The sequence below is a fragment of the Neovison vison genome, chromosome 4, assembly GCF_020171115.1.
Source record: "Neovison vison isolate M4711 chromosome 4, ASM_NN_V1, whole genome shotgun sequence".
NCBI lineage: Eukaryota > Metazoa > Chordata > Mammalia > Carnivora > Mustelidae > Neogale > Neogale vison.
This window is the reverse complement of record NC_058094.1, coordinates 136,094,033-136,117,394: the sequence shown is the minus strand read 5'-3', so window position 1 is coordinate 136,117,394 and position 23,362 is coordinate 136,094,033. Positions and strand designations below refer to the sequence as shown.

General features: G+C 60.0%; 1 protein-coding gene across 6 annotated transcripts in view; it reads right to left on the bottom strand.

Moving 5' to 3' along the window:
* The window catches only part of TNS3 (tensin 3), a 201,693-nt gene that overhangs the window by 80,629 nt on the left and 97,702 nt on the right, over positions 1–23,362 (bottom strand). For all 6 annotated transcript variants that reach the window (XR_006384240.1, XM_044245712.1, XM_044245714.1 and 3 more), the window contains 7 exons: positions 22,285–22,335; positions 20,692–20,814; positions 16,843–16,907; positions 14,514–14,597; positions 8,678–8,790; positions 8,314–8,374; positions 7,648–7,723 (listed from right to left, as the gene is read on the bottom strand). Coding sequence is in view for 5 of the 6 variants with exons in the window: in XM_044245712.1 (XP_044101647.1) it covers positions 7,648–7,723; positions 8,314–8,374; positions 8,678–8,790; positions 14,514–14,597; positions 16,843–16,907; positions 20,692–20,814; positions 22,285–22,335 (573 nt within the window). In the remaining variant the exon portion in view is untranslated. The remainder of the gene's footprint in view (positions 1–7,647; positions 7,724–8,313; positions 8,375–8,677; positions 8,791–14,513; positions 14,598–16,842; positions 16,908–20,691; positions 20,815–22,284; positions 22,336–23,362) is intronic.

The window sequence follows — 23,362 nt, the reverse complement described above, 5'->3', positions numbered from 1 at the left end:
TCTCCACACTCAGTGGAAAGAACTGTCAGCGCCTGCTGGACAAGAGCGCCCCGAATTCCCCCTTTAAGATCTCAAGTACTGACAGCACTTCGTAAAGATTACAGGGACCGAGGCCCAGAACGTCCCCTTCATCCCCCTGGCGTCTGCAAGTCTCCAGAACGCAGCAATCCTCCGCCTTCTGGTTTTGGAACATGCGTGTCTCTAACAACCCAAGGGCCACAACCTGGCCCCTACAGGAAAGGAATGACGTCCGTCCACCCCAGGCTGTCCCCGAAGCCACGGCGGGGCACACGGGTATGACATGAACGCCACAGCTCGCAGGGAGTGCTCGCGCCTGGGGAAGGTGCTCAGCAGGGACATGGACTTCTCGGAGGCCACGGCGGGTGCTCGAGCAGGGGCCCCGCGAGTCTGTGACGAGGATGAAACCTTCACTCTGGGTCAACACGCAGGAGAACCACGTGCTGTGTTGTCGGAGGCCAGAAGCCTCTGGTGAGGGGGCGTCGGAAGGAAGAAGGTCCGTGGCCAACCCCACTTCGTTCAGTCTTGATGCAACAAGCCGCACCCTTCCGCTCGGCCCCGCCTTCTTAGTGTTGCCTAAAAACCTGCCCGGCCCCTGAGGGGACTGAGTGGCGGGCACGTGGGAGCACAGCCCGCTGGGGCCTCGGTCCCCACAGCGAACACTGTGCACAGCTAGTGTCCTCGAGCGTGATGGAACAGCCCCTCAGATGAGCTCCCACCCACCGGCGCCCGCGCGAACAGCTGGGCCTGACCCTCACACCGCATGGGGGTGTCCGTGCTTCAGACTCTCAGCGACAAGAGAACGGCACCTGGGACCAAGGGGTCGAAGCCCCGGGAGCACCTGCGCCCAGGTCAGAGGTCAGCCGGCAGCGGTCCCTCTCCCCCCAAATCATCTGAACGCCCAGCTGCTAACAGGAGTAGCAAAAGAAGCTTCATGCCCCCAACCCCCGCTGCTGGTGGCCTGTGGCTGCCGGGACAGGCCGCGAGGAAGGCGTATCCACGGAGCATAAGCGGCAACCACGCACTGAGAGGACAGAGACCTGGAGAGCTCGCCCGCGGATGTCTGGACGCCTGCACAGCGAGCGCCAACACGGGCCACGATTTTGAAAGACTGGGATCACGTCCAAACCCAAGGAGAGGTCAGCAGGTGCCCGCTGCGGACCAGCACACAGCCACCACGGAGCTAGGACCCCGGGATGCGCCGAGACCCAGGCCGGGCACGGAAGAGGGCTGGCACAGGACGGGAGAGGGTGTGTGCGCAGGAAGTCCAAGGGAGCACAGGGACAGGCCCGCGGGGGTCTGGAAGAACCACCCGCCAGAGGACCAGAGTCCACACAGGGAGCAAAGGATGCTTCCAGAAGGCCCCGAGCACGAGGGCATCGGCGATGGTGCTGTGTGTCTGCAGCAGCTCTCTGAGCCGCTGTGCTCTCCAGGGAGAAGTTAGGTCACGGGCGCGAGCTCACAGAGCCTCACAACCACAAGGACAAAATGTAAGTGGCCACAGGGTTTGCACTGCAGAGACAGCAAGACGGGGCATGCCGGACGGGAAAGTGTTTACGAGCCCATCAAGGCCCTGGACCGCGGCCAGGCTCCCGCTGCGTTGGCGCCCACGGCATTCCTCAGCGAGCTTACATAACAGCCTGGTCGCTCGCAGGAAGACTGCCCTCCTCCCCGGGGACAGCACGTTTACTGAGCACCTGAGGACCTGCCCTGTGGGAGGCGTGGACCTGGGTGATGGGGGAGCCGGGGGTGCAGAGCGAGGGCAAGGGGGGCAGGCTGGCTGCGTCTGGTGGTCAGACGGCGGGGGGTTGCTGCCCAGCCTCACCAGGAAGTACACCCCCAGGAGACCCCGCCTTGAGGGGACGACAAACAGAGCCCTGGTCTCCCCAGCAGGTCCCGGCCCCTCAGAGCCCACACGGCCCAATTCCTGCAAAGGTGGCCCCTGTCATCTCTGCGAACAGCCCTCCACATCGCATCCCGGGGGAGGAAAGGGGCCAATCTGTCTGCACGCACACGCAGAAAATCAAAGAGAGGAGCACACACGGGGCGAGCGGCCTTCTAGGAGGATGTGACCCGGGGGAGCGACCCCTGCCCCCACGTCCAGAGCAAACCCAAGAACCTGGAGAGAACCTCTGCTGCTGTCGACGGTAAACCTACAAATATCGTCTCTGCTCCTCCGCGTCCTTTCCGAGTGGCCGCTGCTGCCACAGCTACTGTCACATTCCCGGGCGGAAAGGACGACGCCTGCGTGCACGGGCCTGTGTGCAACGGCCCCGGAAGCTACTCTCCCCGCGCACGGCTCCCCGGAGGTGAGGTTCACCCGTGGGCTGGCCCTGCACAGGGGTGCGTGGAGCGACCCTCCTGGGGAGGAGGGAGCAACCCACATGGGGGTTGGGCAGAGCCACAGTGCACAACTCTCCCCCAGCTTGCAGGGAGATGGGGGGGCATAAGGGAGGGGGGACAGGTGATCCTCAGCCCGCGTGGGCAGAGCGGAGGCGGCCTGCCCTCTGTGCTCTGCCAGCATCGGGGAACAGAACCGTGCACCGTCTTCCTCCCGGGGTGACCCCCAAGTGGATTTCGGGGATCCAAAAGCCCCGGGGGTTCAGAGCTGCGGCACAACGTGGGCCCCACAGATTATGACCCGAGCATCCGGACTGTCCTCTGGGTCACCTCTCCTCCGACACCCCAGCATCTTCTCCCCCCAGGGCCCCCCGTGTTTCCCTCTGTGCACCGGTCACCTGCCTGCTCACCCCCCCACAGTAGGAAGGTAACTGGGGAGCAGGCTCTGCATGCATTCCCCTTCCCGCCCGCGGCGCACACCAGCACTGAACGAGCCCGCGGGCCCGATCACGGGGAGGGGGGCGTGATGTTGCTGCTCGTCTTGCTGGGACAGGTTTGCTTACTGCACACGGGAATCATGGGTTGGACTGTGTCCCCCCCCAAATTCAAATCACGGGGCCTGACCCCCAGGACCTCGGCCGGGCCTGTATCTGGAGACTAGATTCTCACCGAGAGGTGATCAAGGTCAATGAGGCCACCAGGATGGGCCCTGCTCCTCTCTGGCTGTGGACCCATAAGAAGAGGGACCAGGACACAGACAGGCACAGAGGGACGACCCCGTGAGACCCGGGGAGGAGACGGCTGTCTGCATGACCAGGAGAGGCCTTGAGGGGGCCGGCCCTGCCCCGCTTGTATCAGGGGCGTCCAGCCTCCAGACCGGGGACTGTGTAGGTGTGTTTTCAGCCCCTGGCCTCCGGAGCTTTGTTAAGGCAGCTGCGGCAGGGGGGAGGCACCTGGGGGCTCAGTTGGTGAAGCGCCTGCCTTCGGCTCAGGTCATGATCTCAGGGTCCTGGGATCCAGCCCCGCGTCGGGCTCCCTGCTCAGCTGGAGTCTGCTTCTCCCTCTGCTGCTCCCCTGACTGAACCCCTTGGGGCGTCATTTCTGTGAGCGGCACGACATGTCACCCCGCGTGATGGAAAAGTACCCCTTCCCAGCCACAGCCCGTATCATTCTCCTTCCATCTGATAACACGGCGGAAAGTGCAGCGTGTACAGAAATGAATCATAAACACAGGAAGCATAAGTCAAACTGTCGCCTGACCCTAAAAATACCCAGGGTGGGGAACGCACAAAGGGACAGGACGGCACCAGTGTTCCCCAGGCGAGCGGCTCCCAGGAAACCGGCCAGGGAGTCTTCTCTGTCGGCTTTGGCGATGGAAACAGAAACCCGCGATGGAAATAGAAACCTGCAGACAGGGTGCCTCCCTGTGCGCCACAAAGCGTTCACCCCGAGACCCGCAGCCACAGGACGCCCAAGCACTGGCGCTGTCCTGTTCCACACCCACTCGCGCACCATGGCTTCTGCGAGTGCCCAGGGCCCCGAAGCCACTGCGTCCGCTCACCTGGGAGGCTGCAGGGGGCTACGCCCAGCAGCAGGGGTCGGCACATCCGGGCACAGAATCTCCATCATGGGTGACATGTGGGCCAGACAGCAAATTCACACTTGGGTGTCTGGGGGACATGGCGGGGGGGGGGTCCCAGAAGCCTGGGCTGGTGGACACGAAGGGGGACCCGGGGCCCAGGGACACACATAAGCACACATAAGAGCAGCTTCGACCTGCAGGGGGCACGGGGAGAAGCTGCTGCGCTCAGCTAGGGGTCAGCAGCTTCTCCAGCGACAAGCAAGGGGCCCACCAGGCGCTGAGGGACGGCCAGGAGCACGGCAGGCTGCAAGCATGGAGCCAAGGGTAGAGAAGCCTCCAGCAAAGACAGAGGCATCTGCCAGCATAGGGTCTCCGGCTGATGGCCCAAGGCTAGGAGAACGGGACAGAGGAGATCCAGAAAGATCCAAAAGGTCAGACAGGGGAGGGGGAGAATCCAGACCAGTACAGCCTGTCCCCTCTCCTATCCCCTCCCCATGTGTTCCATCCATGCTCCAGGCCCCGAGGTGAAGTACAGACAAGCAAAAGAGACCCAGACAGGACCCTGCACTCCTGGCATTGGCCTGACCCACCCCTGTCCTCCTGATTTCTAACACCTGTGTCTGGTCCTGCTCGTCCCTAGCACAGGGTTCTCCCTGCCATGCGTCCTCTGTTCCCCAGGACCGTGGGCCTGACCCCCCGATGACGTGGACTGTAGGCCACGCGGGACAAAGCCGCAAAGCCCTGTGAGCTCCGGACTGTCCTTGCCCCCTGTTTAGCCAGGCCTTCTTGCCACAGCGACCCAGGGGCCCCAGGCCTCTGTCTGCACCTCAGAGGGCCCTTAGGTACAAGCTGGAAATGAAATTTCTCGACAAGGGCCATCGGATCCTGCTTTTGGACTCCCGGCCCTAGCAAAGGAGGCCCAGGGAAGAGCCCGGTGCCACACAGTCCCCTCTTAGCTACTCGACCAAACCCATTTCCGGGGAGACCTGAGAACCACGTGTGGCTCATACGCGTGGCGACGGGGCCCCCTTCCCGCAGCCGTGGGTGCCCGGAGGCATCCTCTGAGTCTGAACACAGCATAGGCAACAGCTCCCCAAACACACAAGACAACAGCCAGCCGGAGGGCCAGCACGTCCAGGAGCTCGCCGCTCACCCAGGGCTGGCTCCCGGCCCCAGCACGCGGGCGCTGAGTCCAAGCTCGAGGGTCAGGGCCTCCTGCCTGCCCCCCACCACCTCCCTTCCAGGACCCACCGCCCAGCTCCCTAGGGCCACACCGGGTCCCCTCCGAATGCCCCCATGCCCCCTCCTCCGGATGTTTCTGCAGACCCCGAGTGGTGAGACACACACACAGGTGCCCTCGGGCTCAGGCATGCAGGGGAGCAGGGCTTTGGGTCAGGGGGAGGCCACGGGAGCCCCAAGGCCAAGCCCTCACCCGTGCCCGTGCTCACAAATGACGTCATCCCACACCAGCTCACCCAGTCGCCCCTAACCCCGTCGGGACCCTCTCTTAGCTTCCAGTCTACAGATGCAGGGTGACCTCAGAGGCCACCCAGACCCTGCAGGTGGCAGACCCGGTGGGCACCCAGTCGTGGGGCTCAGGGCCGGCCCCCGGGAGCACGGCCTCTCCCCACAGGCAGCCGCTCACACACACCTTCAGGCCAGGTCCCGGCCCCTCCTCTCCCCTGCTCCCCGCACTAGCCCTCCTCTAGGGCGACCTCCAGGTTCAGAAGCAGTGTGGCCTCAGGGCCCTGGAAACGGCTTCAGGATCACCAGTTTTCCCAAAGAAGAACCACGGGCAACCAAGCCGGCACCATCTGGCTTCACCCTCCCAGGACAACGAATCACCCCCAGGACGACTGAACACCCCTCGGAAGCTCCCCACCTGCCCACCTCACCCAGCACGGCCCATCCTGGGGTCCCTCGCCCACTGCAGGTCCACTGCCCCCACCAGCGCCTTCGGGACAAAGATGTCACCCTGTCCCTCCCTTCCTTCCTGTGCTAGGGCCCCACACAGAGACCCAGAAAGCGCAAAACTTTCAAAACAGGACAGTTGCATAAATAAATTCCTGGTGCGGAAGGAAGGAGGGAGGGAGGGGATGGGAAAGGGAAGGGAGAAAGAGGAGGGAAAAGGAGGAGAGTGAGGAGGAGGGGGAGGAGGGGGGAGGGGGGGAGGGGGGCTGAGGGCCCCAGGCTGCTGACTGGCCATACGCACTGCCGCAGCAGCCCACAGTCCAGGGGTGGGGAAGGCTCCCTCGTGCTCGAGAGTCACCTACCACATCTCGGGGCTCTGCCCCCCTCCCTGAGGTCCTTACAACAGGGGACACCCGTTCTAGACAGGCCGCCTCCCGAGGTACCGACCAGACCACAGGGCCCCGGGCGCACGTCCTGTCGGCATCCCCACTCGCCTCTCGTGGCCTCTCTGGGTCGCTTGGCCTCCTTTAAACCTGGAACAGTAGACCCGGGGCATGGAGCTGTGGGCAGACTAAAGCCATGGCCACATGCAGCCCTAGGGGGCTGTCCAACATGCAGCAGGTGCCCAAAAACGGCTCAGCCCATTGTCTAGTAATCGAGTCCTGGGAGACATGTCTGGAGGTCACCCGGGCAGAACACAGAGACACACCCTCCCTTCTCCCTCTCAGTCTCCTGACCACAGGGAGACTGGGTGCTGCCTTGCAGAACATTCTAGAAGAGAAAGCTTTCTCCATGGGGACAGTGCATCAGAACGTGTGAGCAAATGTGCTAAGGAAAGGCACCGGCACCCTATACATCCGCTCTGGCCCCTATACATCCGCTCCCGCCCATATACATCCGCTCCCGCCCCTATACATCTGCTTCCGCCCCTATACATCCACTCAGCCCCTATACATCCACTCCAGCCCCTATACATCCACTCCGGCCCCTATACATCCGCTCGGCGCCCCGTGGCCTGAGGACACCGGCCCCTTCACCTCGAGGTCGTCAGGGGCGAGCGACATGCTGTTTGTGAAATGCACGTGCAGAGCCCTCTCGCCGGACAGCGGGCTCCTGCACCGTGGGCTGAACTCAGCAGTGTGACGTCTTCACCAGGGAAGCCAACCTCCACGACCCTGCTGACCTGACTTTCGTGAGCACTCGGGACAGGCCCGCTACTGAGGGGGGATGTTGAAATCCAAACATTTAGGGAAAACGAGTAAGAATCTTCCTTTACCCTCTTGTCACAGGCCCCCCTCCCCAAGGCCCTGCAGACACCCGGGAAATCACTTCTGTGCGTGTGGGAAGGAGGCACAGCAGCCCCACGGTTTCCCTGTGCCAAATTCCTCTAAAATTAGTTTAGACGAACGATGTCCTCTATATTCTAGACAGAGAAGAGACAACATGTCCCACATCCTCTCTTCCAAGCAGCAGTGTGCCCCAGATCTGAGACTACCGGAGGGCTCTCCGTGGAGGTCATTCACCAAGCCGTGATACGCCGGGGGATTTCGCACTGGGACCACTGAGGACAAGCGAGATCACACGTGTGGTCGGGGGATGGGGACCCTCGGACGCAGAGGGGGCCAAGCTAGGACCCGCAGTTCAGAGAGCACATAGCGAGTGGCCCTCTCGATGCCTTCTGCCCCTTCTAGTAAAACATCTTTGCCCAGAAAATAAGCCAAAGGCCTTAGATCACGGCCACTGGCCGTGCTTCCCATGGGCTTCACCAAGGCGGAGGGACCGGCACGTGCACTCACCATGATGTCGCCTTTCAGCAGCTGGGCGGGCTCGATGGCGATGTAGATGCTGCTTTGGGTTTCCGGGCCCACGTTGCTTTGGGACACACAAGAAGGTAAACCACGATGCAATTTCACGATGTAACAGAAAAAACCCCTTTTGAGAAAAGCGACCTCGCCACTCAAACTCAGAGAGGACACAGACTACCCCGCGTGGCCCTGGGATGCCCCTCCCCGGGGTCCGGCCGGCGTGTGGACCGTGCGTGTCGGTAACGAGCGGAGTGCGTGAGCGCCCAGGTGCCCCCCGCGGGCAGGTCCGCCACGAGTCCCGACCACGACAGCAGCTCGTTCCGACCTACTTCCCACTCACGTTCTCGTGATGTCCACAAAACACGTACAGCGAGCAAACAAGAAAACAAACCAGGAAAGCCCGGAAACTCAAGCATTCTGAGGGCACCTGCCTGTTGCCGAAAACACGCAGGGGAGAGAAGGCTCCCCAGTGCAGACCCTGTCACAGGACTCTGGATTGTGGGCCTCCCCGCCCACCAGGCTCTCCGCGTCCACACCCCTTCCTGGAGCCAAGGTGCCCCTTCCAGCCCCGGGGCACTCTCCCCCATCGACGCCCCGACCCCTTCCCGCAGTACGGGCGGCTTGGAAAGGTACATTTCCCATGAGCCCAGCACTTACTAGATCCCGGACGTGTACACGGGCTGCATGGCCTGGTAGAGCTTCAGGAAGGGCCGGCACGCTGCAAGAGAGAGCTGTCCGTGAGACACAGGACTGGACAGACAGACAGGAGTTTGACAAACAGCAAGACAGAGGCGACCTGGGACAAGGTGGCCCCTGTGCTGTGTCCGCGCTTTTGGGGAACAGAGCTGGAGTCAGACCACAGAGTAGGGGACAGTGGGGCTCCCTGGGAGAGGTCCTCCTGGCCAAGGGACACCGCACACAGTGACCAGGACCCCTGGACGGGGCAGGGAGGGAAGGCAGACTGGGGAAGCGCAGGGTCCGGGACAGGCTGCACGTCTGGAGCACGGTGTGTGGACCTCACCTCCACCCGCGTCGAAGTTGGGAGTGCCGTGCAGGATGACAAAATGCAGGAAGAGCGGCGAGGCGTTCATTTTCACCGTCCCCGACAGGAGCCCACTGAGGAACTGCACGTACCTGCAACGGACAGCGGCTCAGGGCTCCCACGGGGGCCCCCACGGCTCTGAGCTCACGCGGGGCCACGTGCGCAGGGAGACCGAGCCTGCTGTCCTGGGGCGCTGGGAGGGGACCCAGCCTCACTGGCGACATCCAGGTAGGGCTCCACCTCCAAGTCTGACCCTGGCGAACACAGCCCGGGCACGTGACCCTGTGAGGATCCCTGAACACCCCCAACTGCATGTGGCTGGGCACCTAGTACAGAACTGCGGCTCCTGTGCTGGGTCCGCACCCACACCACAAGCACCTCTCTGCCCCCAACCCAGAGCCATGCGGGCTCAGGCCACAGGGCTGTCACAGTGCCCCCAGAGCCACACAGGTTCAGGCCACAGGGCCATCACAGTGCCCCCCACCCACAGGGGAAGACGGGAGAGTGAAGGAGAAGACCTGTGACAGGGTCACTCTCCCCTCAACTCCCACCCCACGGGGACACCCCGGCCGGGCTCTGTGCCGCTCCTGGCCCTGGGAGGGCCTATCGCCAAGCACACATGGGTTTTGGGATGAAGAAAAGGTCACCTTGAGGCTTATAACCAGCACGCCTGTGACCAGAGAGTTCATTAAAGAACAACTGATCCCAGTCCCCTACTGACAGCACCACTGCTAAGAGGACATATGACAAAGGTCCTCCGTGTGTTTATTTTGGTGAAGCGTGTGGACAGGGTGGAGACAGCAATCACACCCACGGCCAGTGCTTCATGTGGACAAGCCCGAGCTCAGCACAGGGCCCTTGGCTCTGCGTGCGCAGCCAGGGGCCTGCTCACCCCCAGCAGGGTTAGGGCAGCAGCCCCAGGCAGCCCATCGCCTGCCCTTAACGGTCTCCGGGGCCTACAGGCAGGTGGTTGACGACCAGCAAATCCTCAGCACGGAGCTGAGCCAGCGGTGGCTGGACCGCCACGTGCCTGCGCACGGCTCAGTCCGCATCCGGCCAGCCCCGCAGGAGCACCGCTGCGTGCCAGGGACCCCGGGTGCACAGAGCACACGTCTCTCCTCTCCGCACCCCGGTTCCACCCCAGTGTGCACGTCAGGGAGGAGTCAGGGAGGAGTGAGGAGACGTTTCACAGTAAGCCACGCGGTGAACGTTCACAGATCCCCCGCTGGGGCGGCCTCGTCCCGCTGTTCGCAAAAGCAGTCAACACACGCGCAAATGCCTTGTCCAAACACGCAGCTGAGTTAGGGGAGGCGGGACACGGACAGGTGACCAGGACGTCTCCTCTTGGCCACCGCGAGGCACTCGTCAGCACCAAAGGAAAGGGAATCGGTTCCCGGGTGAAGACAGGAGCAGCGAGAGAGAACGGAAGGTTTGCGCCCCCAGTTCAACTGGCCCACGGGGAGGAACCGCATTTGCCTGCGGCGGTAAAGGGGGTGGGAACCTGACAGCTCCCCCAGGGCCCAGTGTAGGGGCCCTGCTCCAAACAGCTCCTCTGCCTCTCACCGTCTCCTCTCTCTCTGGAGGAAAGGAATTCCCTGCAATGATGCTTTCCACACTTCCTCTCAACTAAAGTGAGAAAGTTCAGGAACCGCACATGTTGGAGGGGGGACAGATGGCGGGGCACGTGCGTCACCCCTGTGCCAAAGCAGCTGGAAATCTGCAGATGTCCAACACATTCCTTACCACCAGGGATGGTGGTTGGGAGTTTCCTCGAATTCCCCTAAACGCCGACCTGCCCTGGACACCGCTCAGATCTCCCCGAACACGTATATGTATCAGAGCTAGCATGACCACGTCCCATGGCTCAGCACGAGGACCCGCTGTAAGGGCACATCCTTCCCTAAGGCTTCCTATCTTCCCCTCCGTGGTGCTCGTGGGGGCCGCATGGATGGTGGGGAGACAAGAGCTGGGCCCTTGCAACAGGACGGGACCCAAGCTTGCCGGTTACCTAGCGCTCCCCAGCACTCCCGTCCCTGGCTGTGCAGGAAGCCCTGTGGGAGAGCCACCCTGCCTCCAAGCATGAGAAGCCTGGGGTGGGGGGCTGCAGCAGGCACGCTCCCTGAGGAGAGAGGAAGGGTGCCTGCTCCCTTTTATCTACCTTGTCTCTCAAGCACGTGCTCTTTGAGACACACAAAGGGTCATGTCCAGACTATAAAAATGTCAAAAGCCAAATAAAGCTATGCTGGGAAAGGTCCGGCCGTCAGACACAGCTGAAATCTTTGTTTCTGCAGGCCTAGTCCCTTTACTAGGCAGGGTCGGACACGGGAATGACTCCACCGGGGGCCTCCTCGGGACCCCTTCTGCCCCACACCCCTGGGAAGGTGAGCTCACCAGTCTGGTATTAAATAAGGCTTGGAGGGTTTGCTGCCAAGGCCCCAAGCCTCCCAGGCCATAAACCCCAGCAAGCTAATTAATTCACTCTCTCAGGAGACCCAGTTGAAATGGGTTTCTTAAGCTCAGTCGAGACAGGGGCTGCACCGTGCTCCCTTGGGGCAGCGGGGACCACTGGGAGGGTCCCCATCACAGTGTCTGTGCCACAGATGCGGCCAGCCTGGGCTCCTCCGGACGCATCAGAGCGGTCATCTACCTCCTCGAGAATGGTCCGTGAGCATCTCCCACTGCAGGAGCTGGGTGGACGGCCTTCCTCTCCTCTCCGGGGGTAGGGAGACTCGCCAGGGAAGGCAGAACAGGACTCACACCACCTTTACACAACGTAAATCCTACGGCTTCCGGAGCACGCAGACAGGAGGGGAACGTGAATGCTGTGGGCTTGCTAAGGTGAGAAGGTATATTTCCACGTTCCCCAGTCTCACGTTGCTATTAAAAAATAGTGCAAGTTGTAAGAGCAAAAAAAAAAAAGAAGAAGAAACGAAGGCAAACGTCTTCCCCGTCGGGTGCTGAGCATTTTGAGTGGCTGGGAAGAATAAACATCACGCGGTGGTCTCAACAGATGCAGGAAAAACACTGGGCAAAATACCACTTCCGTTGAGGATGGAAAGCCACAAGACAGTGGGTGTCGAAAGAACACCCCTCGTTGTAAAAAGACTGCGCACGGCAAGCCCACAGCTAGCATCACACTCACGTGAGAAGCTGAAAGCTTTCCCCCCAAGATCAGGAACAAGACAAGGGGGCTTGCTGTCGCCGCTTTCATTCACATGGTGTCGAAGTCTCACGCCACAGCCGTCAGACAAGAAAAAGAAAGGAAAGGCACGAAACCAGAAAGAAAGATTTCAAACGGTCCCGGTTTGCAAACGACGTGATATTAGAGCGGAAAAGCCTAGCGACTGCCCTCAAAAACCGTTAGAACTAATAAATGAAATCCGTAAACTCAGAATATAAAGTTAATACACCCCGTGCTGTCGCCTTGCCATGGGATAATGACGCGCCACCCTCACAAGAAGTGCAGAAACCAGCCCCTGACGATAGCATTGACAAGACTGAAAGTGACCTAAGAACAAAGCTGAGCAAAGAGGGGAAAGACGGGCGCGCTGGAAACTATAAGACATTGACGGAAAAGACGGAACAAGACGCAAAGAAATGGGAAAATGTTCCATCCTCAAGGAAGGGAAGAATAACACTGGAAGAATAATCAGTCTCTAGATTCAAGGCAGTCCCCATCAAAATTCCTATGGCATTTTCCACAAAACCAGAAAGAAAACCTTAAAATCTGTATGGAACTCGGGCACCTGGGTGGCTTGGTGGTCCGATTCTTGATTTCAGCTCAGGTCCTGATCTCAGGGTCATGGGATGGACCCACCTCCCACCCCCCCAGCCTTGGGCTCCACGCTCAGCAGGGAATCTGCTCCAGATTTTCTCCCCCCTCTCAATCCACCCTTCCTAAAATAAATAAGTAAACCTTTTTTTAAAAAGGGCAGTGGGTTAAGCTGGCTGGCTGGCTCAGTGGGTTAAGCCTCTGCCTTCGGCTCAGGTTATGATCCCAGAGTCCTGGGATCGAGTTCCGCATCGGGCTCTCTGCTCAGCAGGGAGCCTGCTTCCTCCTCTCTCTCTCTCTGCCTGCCTCTCTGCCTACTTGTGATCTGTCAAATAAATAAATAAAATCTTTAAAAAAATAAAAAAATTAAATTAAATTTAAAAGGGCAGAAGATCTGAGTAGACATTTTCCAGGAAAAGACCTGCAAACACCCAACAGACACGTGGAAAAGCGCACAGCGTCACTCACCCTCAGGGAAACACCCATGCACACACAGGGAGATACAGCGCCACACCTGCCAGGACAGCTGTAGCCCACACAGGAGACAACGGGTGCTGGCAAGGATGTGGAGAATTTGGACCCCTCGTGCCCTGTTGGTGGGAATGCTCACGGGCGCAGCCGCTGTGGAAAACGGTAGGGAGGGCCCTCAAAAAGCTTAACGCAGGAATACCATATGGCCCAGGAACCCCACGGCTGGGTTATCTACCTAGTGAAACGGAACCACAGCCGCAGCCCGGGTTCACTCCAGCTGCGCCAACAGTAACCCAGCTACGGGGCAGCGCACGCGTCCGCCCGCGGATGGACGGGCGAAGGCGCGGTACAGGGACAGCACAGACCACGAGTCAGCCGTAAAGAAAGGATGAAATCCTGTCGTCTGCAACAGCTTGGATGGCCTGCGAGGCACTATGCATCGCAAAATAAATGAGACAGGAAAAGACACTTGCATGTGGAATCCCAAAAAACAAACAAATGAACAAACAAAACAAGCTCAAAAGCTTACAGATACGGAGAACAGAGCGGTGTTGACAGAGGCAGGGTTTGCGGCATGGGCAAAGGGAGGGAGGAGGAGAGGGAAGATGGGAGGGGGGGAGGAAGGAAGGAGGAGAAGGGGGGTGGAGGGAGGGGGGAGGAGGGGGGAGGAGGGGGGAGGAGGTGGGTCTGACTGCAAACAGTCCTGGACATTGGGGACTCCCAGGACAAAAGGAGGAGGGCCTGTGGCGGCCTGGAAACCCCTTTCCCAGATGGAAGTATCGAGGCCCAGCTCCTGACCAACACGCCCGTGGCCGGCCCCCCCGGGGTGTAGAACCCTCCGTCTCCCGTCTGCCAGTCATGCCCACCGGCACCTGGGGGAGCAGACGTAAGGGTGAGCCACACAGGACAGGAAAGCACCCTGGCAACCGTCTTGGCAATTCTTGGCCAATTCCCTGCTGTTTGCTTTCAAATAACAGTGCGGGAACTTCCTCGGCTGGGCCCAGAGGGTGGCGTGGACTCACCTGGGGGCGCGGGGCAGGAGGAAGTCTGCTTCCCCAGGGCCCTCTGCTGCTCAGCCCTCCCAGGGGCTGAGCTGAGAGCCAGAGAGGGAGTGGTGGGTGGGCCGGGGGGGCAATGTGAGGAAAGGGCTTCGGGGTGGACAGCCTAGCGCACGAGTCGGCCAACCGCACACCTGTCTGCTGGGTCCGCCATGACAGAGACCACGTGGCCGGCGGGGCCCCGACCAGCTACTCGCCAGCGGGTTAGAGACACAGTTCGCTGACCCCAGGTCCAGCAGACAGAGCCTGGTCCCGACATTGTGGCGTGAATCCACAGCCGCCCTGAGCGTGGAGGCCCCGGTGTGAAACGTGGAGCACATGGGGGCGGGGGGGTCCTGGGTCCACCTCCCAGAACCAGTCGGAGCCGAGGCTCCCTGGTCACCCACACACGCAGTGGCCCTTCTTTGCCGTTGGGCACCCGCCGGGCTGGCCGGGGAGAGGTCCCTTCTGTCCCACTTTCTAAATCGTAAGATATCACCGAGCTGTTGGCTCTGGCTCGGGGACGCATACGCACCGCTTCTGGGAAGGCTGCATTAGGGCTGAAACTTTATCATCGTAGAACTTCTTCATTGCAAACCTGTCGAGGGCCTGGTCAGCGCTGAGGAAGGAAAGAGAGAGCATCAGCGCAGCATTAACGGTGGACGGCGTGGGTGGCCGGGTGACGGAGGCAGGGGCTACGGCCTGGCAGGTCTGGACCACCATCCAACACAGCGGCACCCTCTCTCCAGGTGGCACAGCTCCCAGGATAGCCACCCCCAGGCTCCTTCCCCCAGGCGGGCACAAGGCTGGCATCCCAAACTGTCCCATTGCCACACCGGCCCCACGACAGCAGGGAAGTAGCAGAGGGCTGTGCATTGAGTGTCAGGATCCCGAGGGTTTGGGGCACAGCAGTTAGCACTGCCCTTAGTGACCACCAGCAAGACCCGGGGGCCAGCTCGGGACCCACAGGGAGTCACGACCCTCAGCCGGCCTGCAGAGGGAGTCACACAGTGGTGGCCACCCACAAGCAGAGTGGGCTCAACAGGACCCTCAGGAAACCCTGCAGCTGAGCAGTCACAGTCTGGCTGACCTGATGGATCCGTCCCACATCATGGAACACGGACGTGAGAGGTCACAGCAACCGAGTCTTGCTCGAGCCCAGAGCTTCCCAGACAACCTGATCAGAGCTGGGTTCTCCCCTCAGAGCGCACGCACGCAGCCCTGTGGAACACGGGGATCCACTGCAGGCATTTGTCCTGGGCTGCGCTGGGGGAGGGGGCGGGGGGGGTGGGGGAGGGCTGTCCTAGACGGACGGCCGCCTGCCCGGCAGCACCCAGCCTTCACCGTCGTCAAGAGTGCATGTTTTAAGCCGAGAAGTAGTTTACACAGAGCTTCACTTGCAAGTGTTCCTCTGCCCAGAGCTCACAGGTCTTACTAAATGCTGACAATGCTCCGGGCTCGTGTGTGTGTGTGTTTGCGTGTGTGTGTGTGTGTGTGTGTGTGTGTGTGTTCGTTCAGGAATAACGTCACCGTCAGCGTTAATACTCCCGCTGACAGTCTCCCCAGTCACCCGTGCCCAGGGTGCCGACCCAAGAAGCTTCCTTCTCCTTCTTGATTTCCCCTCTCGGAGGCCATCCCGAGCATGGTTTGCAATAGAGGTCTTAGAGATGCATGCTCCCTGTGACGGCTTCTGGGAGTGCCAAGGATCAAGGACACACAAACGTGTGAGAGGCCAGTCGCCATGGCGGGCTCAGAGCAGGGAATCAGGAGATGCTGCCTCGATGGGCACAGACCAGCCCTGTGCCTAACGACCTAACGCCGCCTCCATGCTTGGGGGCTGGGCCCCCTCTAGGAGGCCGGTCAGGCAGCACTTCCGGCAAAGTGCAGTGATCGGGAAGAACAGGGCCGAGCGGCGCTGCCGTGGCCAAAACGTGAGGGCGACCCGAGCAGATCGGCCGGGATGCGGTCTCGGTGCCCATCTGGGCTCTGCAGGGGTCCCGGCAGGAACAGCCACCTCGGGCTCTGGCACACACACAAACCCTCATTATCACCAAGAAGGGCTTTTGGTTTCACGAGGGCTCGGGTTTCCTCCCGGGCCAGCCCCAGCTCCGCTGTCTATGTCCAGAAAAAAACACTTGGGAAGTCAGACTCCACTCCTCGCTGCTGGAAAGGGCAGGACTTCCTGGCTAATGTGAACAGCGTGTGCACGTCCTTGGAACAGAGCGGCCCTGCCCCACACAGTGGCCCCCCAGACGATGGGGTGAAGGTGCACCCACAAAGGGCGGTGTTTCTGGACCGGAGTTCAGTGTGAGTGAGATGTGGGCTCAGGGTGCATGCCTCTGGGGGCACCCTGGTCCAGGGGATCCCGCGCTGCCCCAGTGCCCACAGGCTGCCCTGGCCTCGCTGCGCCTGCCAGCCCAGCCTCCTGCGGGCCGGTTCCCTACGGAAGCCTGGGACCAGGCTTCCCACTCACAGGCCAGGAGACCAAGAGCAGGCCGAGCCTTGGGTGTGTCATCTGGACAGTGCAAGCATGACAGCAGCCCCCAGGTCACCCAGGGGGATGGAGGGAGAGAAGCCCAACCTGCAAAGTACCTCCCAGAGACCCAGGGCTCATGAGGCCGCTCAGCTTCACAGAGCACGAGGCGCCCGGTGAGACCGCACAGGCCCTGCCTTTGGTACGGTCACGTCCACCCCTGCGGTGTGTTAGAGAAGGACAGCACGCTCACTGCTCTCCCGCCGCCGCCACAGAAGACGCCAGTGCGAGGCAGACACGGGGCGCCCCCGCGGCTGGGGCTGCTCCCGGCCGAGCCCCCACCCCGTCCCAGACCTCCCGAGGTCCCCGGCGGCGCAGACGCCCCGCGTACCTGGCCGACACGTTGGTGAAGTGCATGTAGGAGGATATGACCACGCCGATGCGTCCCTTTCCACCCTGCGGGAGACAGAAGAGGGACGCGGTTTCTCTCCACTCCTGCGGCAGCGGCAGAAGGCTCGCTCGGTCCACTCAGGACGACAAAGAACTCATGTTGTTGGGGGAGCTACGGCCAGCTTCCAAACTGGTCCCCATGCTAGGGGACGGCAGCACTGAGCCCAGCAGGCAGCAGGCTCTCCTGGGGGCATCCGTGGGCCCCTCGAGGACAGGTCTGCAGAGAGGCAGCCACTCAGCTAACCAGGTCCCACCGGGGCCATGAGAACGTGCAAGGAGGAAGCACTTAGCGTGACTTCACTACAGGTGACAGGGCCTAACGCCCACCTCACAGGCTAAGGGATCTGAGAGCTGTACACGCCGTGCAGAGGGCCCAGAGGGCATCACAACTGCCACCTGCCACCACCAGCCTGGCCCTGCCCAGTTCCACGGGGACCACGGCCCCAACATGGGGGGCTCAGCTCATGACCACAGACATGTACAGCCTGGACGGGGAAGCCACCAGAACCGCAGGCCAACGGAACCACGGGACCCACGGGAGAGGGTGCGTGGAAGCACCACGGCTGTGACAGGCCACCTGCACCCAGGGCCACGGGCCACGGACTGCCACCTTCTGGAACATTCTGCCATGACCCAGATCAACGGTCGGCAAACCACAGTGCACAAGCCACTTCTGCCCAACCCACGTCCTGCAACCTGTGAGCAACGCAGTGCCATGTTTTAGAACAACTGAAGAAAAGTCAAGAGTCAAAATACCCTTCCGTGCCACACGGCAAACCCGCAAAGCCCAACCATGACCATGCGTGTGACAGGAACATGCCACACCTGTCTGTCCAGGCGCCTCGGGGGCCAGATCCACAGGCAACGGCACGGGCAAACACTTACAAGACACTGCAGCCCCCACAGCCCAAAATATTTGCGGTCTGGGTTTTTCACGAGAAGTTAGGCAGCCCAGACAGAGGAGCACACAAAGCTAGAATGGCAGGGCCATGGACACGCACGTCCCCACGTCTATCCTGGAAAAGAAAAAGCGGAGCAGGGGTGCCTGGGTGGCTCAGTGGGTTAAAGCCTCTGCCTTCGGCTCAGGTCGTGATCCTGGGGTCCTGGGATGGAGGCCCGTATTGAGCTCTCTGCTCCTTGGGGAGCCTGCTTCCCTCCTCTCTCTCTGCCTGTCTCTCTGCCTACTTGTGTTCTCTATCAAATAAAAAAAAATTAAAAAAATAAAAAAACCAGAAACAAAACAAAACAAAAAAACCCAGCAGAGCAAATCCAGGCCATGACCTCCACCAGAGCAAATGCCTCTCCACGGTGTGCACATGGGGCCCACGGACACATGGCCGGTTCCTCCCCACGTGGCTACTAGTCGACTATGAGGAAATGTCTCCCCAACCACACTGGGCATGCGTGGGGCCACGAGGCTATCACACCCAGGCAGTCCCTGTGTCTGTGGTGACCCTGAGAGGCTGACTCCAGCAGGACATCAGGACCGTGGACTGCATCACTGCAGCACAGGGCACCACACCTTCTGGAAGACCCATAGGCTGTGTCTGCTCAGCCCGTCGCCCGTGGCAGGTGGAGGCAAGGGGCCCCGGTGCAAAGCCACACAAACCCGTCCCGTGCTGGGCCTGGGTCTGCCTCCCTGCGGCCAGGGGCCCAGCTCTGCTCCCATTCCTGGGGCGCGTGGAAAAAAGCACAGCTTCTGCAGAGCTCACAGGTTTCCACGAATGATCCCGATCTCACCCCTCCACGAACCAGATGAACTTCTGTTAATGCCGACATTGGACGTTCATGTTGAGTGAGGACGCCTCACTCACGGCACGTTTTCTAGAATGTCTCGGAAAGGGCTTGCATGTCCCCAGAACGAAGCAAGAGGAGAGCAAGCAGTTTCCAAGAACTCCTGATGTGCTAATAAGATTTATAAGACTTATTAATAAGTCTTATCTAATAAGACTTATCCACTAATAAGTCTTATCCACTAATAAGACTTATCCCGGGGCACCTGGGGAGGCTCAGTCGGGTACGTGTCTGCCTTCGGCTCAGGTCATGATCTCAGGGTCCTGGGATTGAGTCCTGCATCAGGCTCCCTGCTCTGCGGGGAGCCTGCTTCCCCCTCTGCTGCTCCCCTCCTCCTTGTGCACATGCACACACTCTCTCTCAAATAAATAAATAAAATCTTTAATTAGAAAAAAAAAAAAAAAGGCTTGTCTAGGGAGCCAAGCATTGGGTAGGACCACACGTGGTTCAGAGATCTCTCTGCAGTGAGTCTGTCACCTGTCACACAGACACTGTAAGCGACACTGTAATCGACTTCATTAAAAAGTGAAGTCGGTGACCAAAATGGGACAAGTAGTTAAGAGGAGCCTCCTGAGGTCCGGCAGGGCAGAACCTTCTTGGGGCCCAGGTGGCAGCGGCCAGGAGAGCAGGACCTGGGTTTCTCACCTGAGCCAGGTTGGCCAGACTGCTCCGGCCCCTGCTGGGGACTGCTGCTCAGAAAGCCTTATGCACTGAGCTCCAGGGGAAGCATCCCCAGAAGCACCAGGCCAGGCCTGATGGAAAGCAGTTGGTTTTAACTGACAAGAATTGGTTTAAGAAACAAAGAAAAAGCCTATCATCTTTTGAAGTTTGCACCAAAACATAAATCCAGAAAGAAGATCCTTAGTATAATGCCACCCTGAAAGGCTCCAGGGAACGTAATTTCATAAGCAAAAGAATGGGGAGCCTGGCTGTTTGCTGGAGAAAGTAAGCAAGTCGGGTGTGAGCAGAAGAAGGGAGAGAAGGAAGTGTCACGCTCGTTCGTGTGCACCTGCCAGGCTCTGCTGGGAGCCAAGGGGCCTGCCGCACACCACGACCGAGGCCCGCCGCCGTCCTGTAGCCCTCACGCAAGCAGGTCTCAGAACCCCTGGGGGACAGTGGCTCGGACGGCCCAGCATAGCTTGAGGGGAAGGGTCCCACCAACTAAACTAAATCCAAGGCAATGGGTTTTCCTGCAGTTTTTGAATGTGAGAAGATCTGAAAAAGACATTTCAAGAAGGAAATAGGAACACACTGGAGAAGTGGAGAGAGTCCCTGGGACATGGTGTGTAACATACAAAGTGAGGAGGGGCCCCTTCCTTCTGGGAGCACTGTCCTTTCCCAAGGTGCCCCCCACACGCTGCACCAGCGCACATGGGGCTGCGGAAACCACCGTCCTTATGGAGCAGCCGGCCTCCAGCCTTCCCCACGCAGGACACTGGCGTTCCATCCAGCCTCGTTCTCCACCCATCAGACCCGAGGACCGGGAAGCACAGGACGGCAGCAAGAAACCAGAGGAGGAAGAGGAGAGCTCCCAGGAGGCCAGAGGTCAGGTGCGGCCAGTTCCAGCCACGCTGCCAGGGGGCCACCAAGTCCCATCCCCCTCAAGCAGCCAGCTGGGTAGGACCACGTGTTCACAGCTAACAGCTTCCTTCCCCCAGGCTCAGGTGGACCAAGTATAAGCGGGAGTCAGACAGCATCCTAACAGCGCCCTGCTCCTTCTCCAAAGGGCTTTCCGGAAAAAACAAACCACATCCGGCTAAAATGTATCATCACCGTCAATGCCTTCCGTTCATTTAAAAATGTGTATGCGTTCAGTGCCCCCAAGGCCTGCCCATTCTAGAGCCCAGCTCCGGGAGAGCGAGGACTTTTTCCTTCCTAAGGGCGGGTGTGCAAACGTGACCACCAACACCGGCAGGTCCGCACGTGGGCGTGGAAGGTGGTCCCCGCGGGGGACCCGGCGGCCCCGCCCCCCAGCCCAGCACCACGCGGCACTCACCCTGCAGTGGATGACGACCACGTGCTGGGGGTCGCTGTTCAGCCAGGTCTCCTGCGCCTTGCAGATGGTGCACACCTGGTCCAGGGGCGGCGCGTGCAGCTCCGGCCAGCCCACGTCCAGGATCTGCAATGAGAGACGGGCTCTGTCTCTACAAAGACCCTTCACATGCCGGTAAGCAACGCTGCCGCATGTTCCCTCCCGAAGGCCGCCTGGGAGCTGTGGCCGGGCACCTTCCCTGGAAGGGAACATGGCGGGAGTATTATGTTGCCCCCGTGAGACGTCCGTGCCCGTCTTATCTGCTGTCCTGCAGCTGGGACAGCAATCCGAGAAAGGGCTTTCAGTGCCACTAATGGGACACAGCTCGTGGGGCGGGCAGATCTGGCCCGGTCAGATCTGAAACAGGAGTTCTTGGTCGGAGCTGGTGCCAAAATTCCTCAGTGCAGACTAAAATCAGAGCTTGGGAAAATGCAGGGGGCCGCTCCCCACGCACCGCGCAGGAGACGTCCCAGAGAACAGCCCAGCCCACATGCTTCAAGGAAAACACGCTCCTCTCAGGACAGGTGCGTGCCCATGAGGGAAGCACCCTGAGCCCGGGTGACAGCTCAGAGCAAGAATAGAGACAGTCTTCACCGCGTGACACAGAATACAGTGTCTGTGCATGGGAACAGCCCCCCACCTGAGCCACCTGACAGCCTCCAGGACCCCTGCCCGGGAGCCTGCCTAGCAATGCAAAATGCATCCTATTCCACCTTCATCTTTTTTAAGGGGAGTCGGAGCTCTCTTCTATGAAAGTAACAGAAACCGTGCAAAATGATGGGAAAATTTCAGAAAAATCCCAGGAAGCTAGAAAATACCGCATATCCCTTCCACCATGTGGGTAACAGCTTTAACACTGAGGAATCCCCTAGATTTTTTCTATGTAGTTGAGCAGAGCTGAGAGGCCATCACACGGAACCTCTAGGGCCGGCTTTGTTAACTGGCATTAAAACAGGCAATTCGCCAACACACCACACTCCCACTCCAGCGGCGGCCAGACATTCCGACGTACGGCACACACACACTACACGCACTGTGGCTCACACACATGCACATGCATAAAGCCCTCTCTAAGTCTTTACGAGAAAGATGAACGCACAGAGGGAAGCCGTGGCGGGTGGCAGGAGGGAGACCCCGGCAGTGGAAATGTCCGGTGGATCCCACCAACCTCGGCGTCCGGCATCAACAGGTTACTGCGAGTTACTACATGGTGGCCACGCAGAAGACTGGGGCTACGTAGGGTCTCTCTGTGTATTTTCGCAACATCCCGTAAATTCAATTATTTCAAATGAAAGAAATGAACAAGGACACCTCGCTGGCTTAGTCAGTAGAACATGTGACTCTTGATCTCAGGGTGGTGAGTTCAAGCCTCACAATGGGGGCAGAGATTGCTTAGGGAAGAAAACAACAACTCAAAAACAAAAACAACCACCCACAGATGAGTTCCCGAGACCCCTTAGGACATCAGGCACCACAGAGACTTGAACGGTTTTGCACAAGCAGGTAAGCCTCAGGAATGTTTGACAAAATCCAGAACATAAAGGGCTAAGGTCGTACCTTTGGGTTGAGCTTCGTAAGGTCATATCTCTTTTCGGAAAGGTTTAACACCTGTGAAGGGCAAAGAACAAGCTATCAGACAAGTTCATGACCTTGGAGGTCAAAGAGGAAACCGTGTTCACACTTCCCATGCTGTCTGCCTTCAAGGCACTGAGGAGTCTGAAACATTGAAACTCACGCGGAAATGTTACTGTCACGGAATGAAACCCAAACAGAATACACAGGGACGGTGGACGGAATTGTGGCGGGAGGGATGGGCAGGAAGTCGGGCTTGCTGGTGGGGGGACAGGGCAGTGAGGGCCAGACCCGGCGGGGGCCCCACCATGCACACTGCAGCAGCCAGGGGCCTGGGGGAGGAGATCAGGTCCCCTTATGGCAGAGACAGTGGAGCTCTAGGACCCATCCAGGTCTGCTTGGGGCACACGGCTCTGCCCTAGCCTGGCTCCACAGCCCTTCTAATTGGACCAAGCTGCTGCCCAGACCCTTAGGCCATAGGCCTGGTCCCATTTAAGGACCAGGTCCCTGCCATCTGGGGCCCAGGGCCCTCCCGAGTATCCAGGGCCAGTGAACAGAGGGGAAGGAGGACAGGTGCAGGGACCAGGAACGTGCTGACCCCTGGGCCAGAGGAAGGAGGGTGTGCCTGCAGAGAAGATGGCCTGGGTCAGAAGGGCAGCTGTCCCAGAGGTGCCAGGCCCCAGGTAGACGTCTGGGTTCTGGGCTGCAACACGCTTTCCCTGGCTGCCATTAGGTCATACCGAGGACTGACATGCAGGGAAGTGGCAGGCTCTCGGGGGCCAGGAGAGTGCTGCTCCACCCGGCTCGACTGCTTGGGGCCAGACGGCCCATCTGGGGCCAGCAGTGACCGCTCGGACCACACTGACCTCTTCTGGCCGGCACTGACCCCCTCGGGCCACACTGCCCTCTCAGGGCAGGCACTGCCTGTTTAGGCCAGCACTGCCCTCTCAGGGCCAGACTGACCACTCGGGGACCCGTACTGGCCACTCAGGCCACACTGACCACTCAGGGCCGGCACTGACCTCCTCGGCCAGCACGGATCATTCAGGCCACACTGACCACT